Below are 8,425 nucleotides of genomic sequence, written 5' to 3' on the forward strand. Positions count from 1 at the left end.
GGATGGATGGATGGATGGATGGATGGATGGATAGTTGGGTGGGTGGATGGATGGATGGATGGACGGATGGATGGATGGATGGATAGTTGGGTGGATGGATGGATGGATGGATGGATGGATGGATGGATAGATGGTTGAATGGATGGGTGGTTGGATGAGTAGGTGAACATATGGTAATAGATGAGTGAGTGAGTGGACAGATGGGATAAATAGATGGATGACTGGGGATGTAGGAGAATGGAAGGATGGATGGATGGATGGATGGATGGATGGATAGTTGGGTGGGTGGATGGATGGATGGATGGACGGATGGATGGATGGATGGATAGTTGGGTGGATGGATGGATGGATGGATGGATGGATGGATGGATGGATGGATAGTTGGGTGGGTGGATGGATGGATGGATGGATGGATGGGTGGATGGGTGGATAGTTGGGTGGGTGGATGAGTGGATAGATCGATTGGTTAGGATCCCAGGTGGATAGGTGGATGGATGGATGATGATAAAGGACGGATGTGGATGGGTGGGAGAGTAGATGATGACTGAGTCCTCACACAGATCTCAAGTCCCCGAAAGCTGGCCACTGTTTCCATAAGGCCGCTCCTCCTCCTCCTCCTCTCTGGCCTCCCTGCCCCAGCTCTGTTCTCTGAGTTTTCCCTTCCTGCCCCCCTCCATCCCAGGTCTGACTGGTTTCTCTACGACTGCCGCCTCCTCAGACACGTGGCCCTGGGCCTCTTCTGCTGCGGGGTCTCCGTCTACTTAGCAGGTGTGTGCTGGGGTGTAGGACATGGGGTGCAGGGCCGTGGGGTGGGGTGGAGAGTGGGGTCAGCCTGGGTTCAGCTCTGGGCCCTGACACTTGCTTCAGGACCTGGGGTAAATTTGCTCTGTGCCTCAGTTTCCCCATCAGAACAATGGGAAAGATCGTGGCTTATGGAATGGTGGAGGGGTTCTGAACTGATCCCTGTGACAGCGGATGGGCCCACAGTGGTGGCAGAGTGACGGTGCAGCCGCGGGGGAAGCTCCTGGGGTCACATCCAGGTCTGAAGGAGCACGTGTGGTGTGCCTGAGGCCAGCCAGGACTGAGTCTACGGTGAAGAGAAGAGGGCCAGTGGTGGTATGGTGGTTAAGGCGCTCGATCTCACATGGCCAACTCCATGGTTCGAGTCCCGGACCCAGCAGCCTGAAAATCAGGCCAGGCGCGGGTGCGTGCGTGCCCAGAATCCCGAGAGGAGAGTGGAGGAGAAGGGATTGTGGTGTGGCCATCCCCCCTGGGGGGTGATTTCTCACTTTCCCTCTCTCTGTCTCTCTCCAGTGAGCATACATGCACTGTGGCAAAACAAACAAACAAACAAACAAACAAATTTAAAATATAAACAAATACAATAAATAAATAAAGAGGGAAGATTTTTATATTGTTTTATTTAGTTTTGTTTTTTTTGTTGTTGTTGTTAAGAATTATTTTATTTAGGGACCAACAGTTAGCATAATGGCTATGTCGCTGGACTCCCATGTAGTCAACCGTGGTTCGAGTCCCAGACCCGGTGGCTTAAACTCACGCCGGGCACGTGTGCGTGCATGCCCAAGATCCCGAGAGGAGAATAGAGGAGAAGGGATTGCGGTGTGGCCATCCCCCCGGGGGGTGATTTCTCGCTTTCTGTCTCTCTGTCTGTCTGGTGTGCGCCCTATAGCAAAATCCTCTCCAAAAAAAAAAAAAGAAAGAAAGAAAGAAAAGAAAAGAAAAAGAAATGTCTCTCACTGGGGCTTGCAGGTGGAGTGGTGGTTAAGGGTGCTGGAGTCCCACATGGCCAACGGTGGTGGTTCGAGTCCCAGACCTGGCGACTTGCTTTCTCACTTTTTCTCTCTCTCTCTCTCTCTCGCTCTTGTCCCTCTCTGGCCAAATTAATATACATAAATAAATGTTAAATAAAATAATTCTTTTTTTTTTAAAAAAAGGGGCAGCTGGCATGTGGCATGTTGGTGAGAGGGGCTGGACCCCTCCATGGCTGACAACGGTTCAAGATCTGGACCTGGTGGCTTGCTTTCTCACTTTCCCTCTCTGCTCCAAATGGAAAATAATAATAATAATAATAAATACAGTTATATAAAAAATAATTCAAATGCCTCTCACTTCACCCCATCATCTTCTGACCAGAGTGGGTGTTTTGTTTTTGTGTTTGTTTTCTCTGAGAAGACAGACTTTTTCAAAGCACCTTGAAGTCTTTTCAGGGACTAACAAAATTCCTGGAGACCTGGAGAACAAATTATCTTTGTCTTAAAATACAAGAAAAAAAGAGAAAAATCACCCAGGGCACCAAAAGGTAACATTCTGTCAGCCTCATTAAGCGTTCAATTGAGAATTAATTCACCCCCATTTAAATTCTTTTGGAGGTTGGGTGACCTCACTCAGCAAGCATTTCCCACAGGCATGGCTAGCCAATCATTGAGTCCCTGCTAGCTGGAGCCAAGAGAATAATTATAAAAACCTTTTCAACAATGTTTAGAGCCAGGGTCAGCAGGTGGTTTGGTGGTTAAGGCACTGGACTCCCACATGGTCAACCACAGTTCAAGTCTCGGACCTAGCAGTTTGCTTCCTCACTTTCTCTCTCTCTCTCTCTCTCTCTCTCTCTCTGGTGAACACATGTGCCCTATAGCAAATTAAAATAATAATGATAATAAATAAATCGAAAAAAAAAATGTTTGGAGGGGTCAACGGGTGGCATAGTAGTTAAGGCGCTGAACTCCCACATGGCTGACCACAGTTTGAATCCTGGACCCAGTGGCTTGAAAATAAATAAAAAATAGGGACTAGTAGGTGGCATAATGGTTATAAGAGTGGACTCCCACGTACTTGACTGTGGTTCGAGTCCCGGACTCGGTGGCTTAAAACTCACGCCGGGCGCGTGTACATGTGTGCCCAAGATCCCGAGAGGAGAATGGAGGAGAAGGGATTGCGGTGTGGCCATCTCCCCTGGAAGGTGATTTCTCACTTTCTGTCTCTCTGGCTCTCTCTGGCTCTCTGGCGAGCACACGCACCCTATAGCAAAAAACCTCTCCAAAAAGAAGAAAAATAAATAAAATTAAAACATGTGCACACTGAGCGCATGTCTGTACATGCCCCAAATCCCAAGGAAAGAATGGAAGAGGGGGGATTGTACCGAGACCTTTCCCCTAGGAAGGTACTTTCTCACCCGTTCTCTCCCTCTGTCGCTTGCTCTCTCTCCCTGACAAGTACACGTGCCCTCTAGCAAATTTACGAAAGAGACCCAGAAAGTCTCCACCCCTATCATTTCCAGCCCTGTGGCTTTGGGGGCATCCCTTGAGCTCTCTGGGCCCTGGCTTCATTGTTTCTCAAAGGGACACACAATGGGAGATATATATATATATAGAGAAAGCAAGCTGCCAGGTCCGGGACTTGAACCATGGTCAGCCATGTGCGAGTCCAGCACCTTAACCACCATGCCACCTGCTGGCTCCAGGAGTTATATTTATTGGAGAGGTGTGAGAGAATTCTATGAGTTCATCTAGATGCTGGTCTTGTTACAGGGTTTTCTTCATCTTTTAAGATTTAATTTTATTTATTCCTATTATATTTTTAAATTTAACCAGAGAGACAGAGTGAGAGAGAGGAAAGTGAGAAAGCAAGCCGCCAGGTCTGGGATTTGAATCGCCGTTATGTGGGAGGCTGGTGCCCCTAACCACCACGCCACCTGCTGGCCCTTCCATTTAAAATTTTTCTTTTTTATTTTTTGGAGAGGTTTTCGCTACAGGGCGCGTGCGCTCGCCAGACAGACAGAGAGAGACAAAGAGACAGAAAGCGAGAAATCACCCCTCAGGAGTTATGGCCACGCCGCAATCCCTTCTCCTCCATTCTCCTCTCGGGATCTTGGGCACGCGTGGGTTTAAGCCACCGGGTCCGGGACGCGAACTGCAGTCAACTACGTGGGTGTCCAGCAACATAGCCATTACGCTAATTGCTGGTCCCCATTTTAAAATTTTTTAAAAATAATTATTTAGCTTTACCTATTTATTAAGTTTTAATTTGACCAGAGAGAGACAGAGAGAAGGAAAGTGAGAAAGCAAGCCATCAGGTCTGGGACTTGAACCGCGGTCGCCCATGTGAGAGTCCAGCGCCCTTAACCACCACGCCACCTGCCGGCCGTGCAGGGTTTTCTATACTGACTCTGGGGAGCTCGCGGAGCCAATGGAGTTGGAGTGCACCTGTTTGCTGCCTGAATCAGTGAGCAGTATTTCCTTTTTCTAGCGCTTTCCATCTATGCCCTGCTACTCTTCGAAATTGAAACAGGCGCCGCGGCCGCCTCCATCCTGGGCTCAGGCGCCCTGGTCCTGGTGGCTGTGCTGACCCACATTCTGCTCCGGACTGCCCGGACCGCCCGCCGTGGCCTCCATGACCCGTCTGTGCCGTCCTTTGAAGACGATCCTTCCCGCTCTGCGGAAGTCTCTAAGGCCAGCCCCAGAGCTCAGCCCCAGCAGGGTACCCATCGCCACACCCCCTATTCATTCTGCCTGGAGCCTGGGGACCCCCTTGGGCCCGTGGCCACTGCCACAGAACCGGCAGCATAATTGGGAGGCCGGGAGAGAAGCCAGCCTGTACCTCCAATGCACCAGACACTGTCGACCAGCATGGGGCACTGGGATGGGGTCACCCATGAGATGCGTAGCATTTTGGGCCACAGGCCAGAGGCTGCAGGGAAGGATTCCACACTGGTCTGAGCCCAGGGGTCAAGGCTAGACACCTGGGGTAAGTCAGCAAGAGGAAAATATGGGAATAGATCCAAGCTACCAGTAGAACTTGATTTCCCTCTCAGTTCATGGTCACTTTGGCTTTTGTCCTTAAGCTTGCCTCATGTTACAAAATAGCTGCCAGGGTGCCAGCCTTCGCCTCCTCACTTAGAGGGAAAGGCAGAAGTCAGTTCAATTCTAGAAATCTTCCTGGGAGAACTTAGACCATTTCTCCTTATCTCACTGGCCAGAAAAGAGGCATCTGGCCATCCCCTGCTGCAAAGCAGCCTGGGAACTATGGCTGTTCAGACTAAATGAGGTTCTAGGCTAGGCAAGAAGGGAGGGGGAGCTTAAGCGGTGATTTGCTAAGTGTCTGCATCCATTTTACAGATGAGGAAACCGAGTCCCCAAGAGGGGCAGTGACGGAACAGGGGTCCTACGGCCAGTACTGAGCACCAGAGCCAAGATTCGCACCCGGGTCCTATCACTCCACGCTGCCGATGGAGCACGTCTCAGATTCAGCGAGTTCTTACCGTCCTCCCCAGGCTATGAATGTTGGCCCCAGACCTCACCGCTCTGTGCCTCAGTTTCCTCGTCTGTAAAGTGGAGACCGGGAATGAGCTGTTGTCCTGCAGCTCCCTGACAACGTGAGCCATTGAGGGGGCTGACACCTAGTAGGTCCGCAATAATATCAGCCGTTTCCGAGCAGCTGGGTGTGGGGAGACGGCGTGGCAGGAAAACGCCCCGATTGGCCGTTTCCGGAGCTCACGGAACTGAAGATGGGGTCGCTCTCGACTTTCACAACCGCCAAATAAACAAAAGCTTATTATGCCGGTGTTACCTTTTTGGGGAAAAGATCTATTGATTTCACTTTATTTGTTATTATTTTAAAATTTATTTTGGAGAGGTTTTTGCTATAGGGCGCATGCGCTCGCCAGACAGACAGAGAGAGACAGAGAGACAGACAGCGAGACATCACCCCCCAGGGGGGATGGCCACACCGCAATCCCTCCTCCTCCATTCTCCTCTCGGGATCTTGGGCACGCATGCACACGCGCCCGGCGTGAGTTCAAGCCACGGGGTCCGGGACTCGAACGGCGGTTGACTACATGGGAGTCCAGCGACATAGCCATTACGCTAACTGCTGGTCCTCACCTGGCATGTTTTTCAAGCCGCGAGGTCTAGGACTTGAACCACACTGTCACCCAGCCTTAAACTCCACACCACCTGCTGGCCCTGAAAGCTCTCTCAATCACAGGAGAAAAACGTTGCACCCTCAGGACCAGCAGATGGCGCAGTGTTCATGTCACTGGACTTCCATGTGGCCAACTGTGCTTCATAGTCCCGGACCCAGAAGTTTGAGAATCACTCTGGAAGCGTGTGTGTGCAAACGCCCATGATCCTGGGAGGAGAAGTGAGGAAAGGAAACTGTGGCATGGCCATCCCCCTTGTGGGGGATAACTTATTCTCCCTCTCAGTTTCCCTGTCTCTTTCTCTCTCTCGTGAGCACACACGCCCCAAGACAAAACCTCTAGAAAAAAGAAAAAAAAAAAAAAAAACTTGGGACCAACAAATGGTGTAGTGGCTATGTTGCTGGACCCTCATGTGGTTGACTGCGGTTCGAGTCTCATACCCGGTGGCTTAAACTCACGCCGGATGTGTGTGTCTGTGTGTGTGTGTGTGTGTGTACATGTCCAAGATCCCGAGAGGAGAATGAAGGAGAAGGGATTGCGGCGTGGCCATCCCCCCTAGGGGGTGATCTCTCACTTTCTGTCTCTCTGTCTCTGTCTTTCTGGAGAATGCAAGCACCCTATAGCAAAACCTCTCCAAAAAATAAAAGTGTCACCCTGGATGCCTCTCCAGTCTTAACCAAATCTGGTCTCTAATCATCCTCCCGCGACCTTGAACTTGAACCCTGGAAACTGTGTGGTTTTAACTTTGTTTTTTTTTTTTTGAGAGGTTTTTGTTATAGGGCGCGTGGGCTCGCCAGACAGACAGAGAGAGACAGAGACAGAAAGCAGAAAATCGCCCCCCAGAGGGGATGGCCACGCCGCAATCCCTTCTCCTCCATTCTCCTCTCGGGATCTTGGGCATGCACGCACACGCGCCTGGCGTGAGTTTAAACCACTGGGTCCGGGACTTGAACCGCGGTCAACTACGTGGGAGTCCAACGACATAGCCATTACGCTAACTGCTGGTCCCCGCAGTTTTAACTTTGGAGGCGCCCTAGGAGCAGTGCCTGCAGGCCTGGCAGAAACCAGTTTCCCGCGTGGGCCCCACCCTGGAAGGGGAGGCTGGACAGGGAGCGCCTTCCAATCTCAACTAAAATCAGGAGCCGGGAACTCGGCCAATCTGGGGCTGTGGCCAGAGGCTCCGGCCTCACAGCCACCTGAGCATGGTTAGGCAGCCCTGCGCAGGGCGAGTTCCAGGAGCCAGGACAGGCCTGCCTCAGAATGGTCATGAGACCTGAGCTTCAGTTTCCTTTTCTGTTTTGTTTTGTTTTTTTGAGTTTTTGCTATAGGGCGCGTGCACTCGCCAGACAGACAGAGAGACAGAAAGCGAGAAATCACCCCCCAGGGGGGATGGCCAGGCCGCAATCCCTTCTCCTCCATTCTCCTCTCGGGATCTTGGGCACGCACGCACACGCGCCCGGCATGAGTTTAAGCCACCGGGTCTTGGACTCGAACTGCAGTTTAACTACATGGGAGTCCAGTGACATAGCCATTATGCCACGTGCTGCTCCTTCTTAGATGCCCCCTCCCCCCCCCGTCCCGCCATGGAAAGTAACCATCAGGGCTCTTGAGTCATGCCTGAGCACTTCTGCCTCTGGGAAGAAACTTTCTCTTTTGCTTAATAAACTACCATTTCGGGGACCAGCAGTTGGTGTCATGGTTAAGGTGCTACACTCCCACATGGTTGGCCATGGTTCAAGTCCTGGACCCACTGGGAGTGTGTGCGCATGCCCAAGATCCCGAGAAGAGAATGGAGAAGGGACCGCAGCGTGGCCATCCCCCCGGAAGGTGATTTCTTGCTTTCTGTCTCTCTAAAATGAAATCAACTCTCTTCTTTCCTCCTACTCTTGTTACGTTCAATTTTTTGGTCCGAAATACTAAGAATCTGGCAGAAACCATCCCACACCAATCGTGGCTCCTCCAGTCAGTCCCAGGGCCAGGCTGGGTCAATCTGAAGGCCCGTCACCCATGGACGCCCTGAAAAGTGATCTGGGGTTGGTTTCGGGGCAGTGAGAAGGTGACAAGGGACAACAAACGGCTTTTGCTGGCTGGCCGGATCGGGTTGTGTGCATGGCGCCACAGCAGGTGGGTGGGGCCCGGCAGGGGAGGGAGCCAGACACCCCAGCAAGGAAGACCTAGTTTTTGCAAAGTAGCCAAAGGGTTTGGGGAGGGGCGAGGGGCATTTCGCAGGGTCTTTCTGCTCTTGTCTCTGCGCAGTTTATTCTCTCCTCCCAGACTCCCAGGGTGAGGCCGGGTCTTTCCCCAACACAAATTCTCTCCTGGGGCCAGCAGGTGGTGTGGAGGTTCAGGACCTGGATCCCCGACATGGCTGGCTGCAGGGTTGGAATCTCAGACTTGGTGACTTAAAAAAAACACATAGAGGGGACCAGCAGTTAGCGTAATGGCTATGTTGCTGGACTCCTATGTAGTTGACCACAGTTCGAGTCCCGG

At 51.6% G+C, this 8,425-nt stretch overlaps 2 protein-coding genes across 2 annotated transcripts in view; one reads left to right on the plus strand and one right to left on the minus strand.

Annotated features, from left to right (window-relative positions):
* TMEM221 (transmembrane protein 221) overlaps window positions 1-5,616 on the plus strand; it is a 12,539-nt gene extending 6,923 nt beyond the window's left edge. The window contains exons 2-4 of the mRNA XM_027771282.1: window positions 683-768; window positions 4,264-4,494; window positions 5,133-5,616. Of these exons, the coding sequence (XP_027627083.1) occupies window positions 683-768; window positions 4,264-4,494; window positions 5,133-5,194 (379 nt within the window). The 3' untranslated portion in view covers window positions 5,195-5,616. The remainder of the gene's footprint in view (window positions 1-682; window positions 769-4,263; window positions 4,495-5,132) is intronic.
* MVB12A (multivesicular body subunit 12A) overlaps window positions 5,414-8,425 on the minus strand; it is a 10,556-nt gene continuing 7,544 nt past the window's right edge. The window contains exon 11 of the mRNA XM_027771283.1: window positions 5,414-5,451. Coding sequence (XP_027627084.1) covers window positions 5,414-5,451 — 38 coding nt within the window. The remainder of the gene's footprint in view (window positions 5,452-8,425) is intronic.

The sequence above is a fragment of the Tupaia chinensis genome, unplaced genomic scaffold, assembly GCF_000334495.1.
Source record: "Tupaia chinensis unplaced genomic scaffold, TupChi_1.0 Scaffold000201_1, whole genome shotgun sequence".
Lineage (NCBI taxonomy): Eukaryota > Metazoa > Chordata > Mammalia > Scandentia > Tupaiidae > Tupaia > Tupaia belangeri.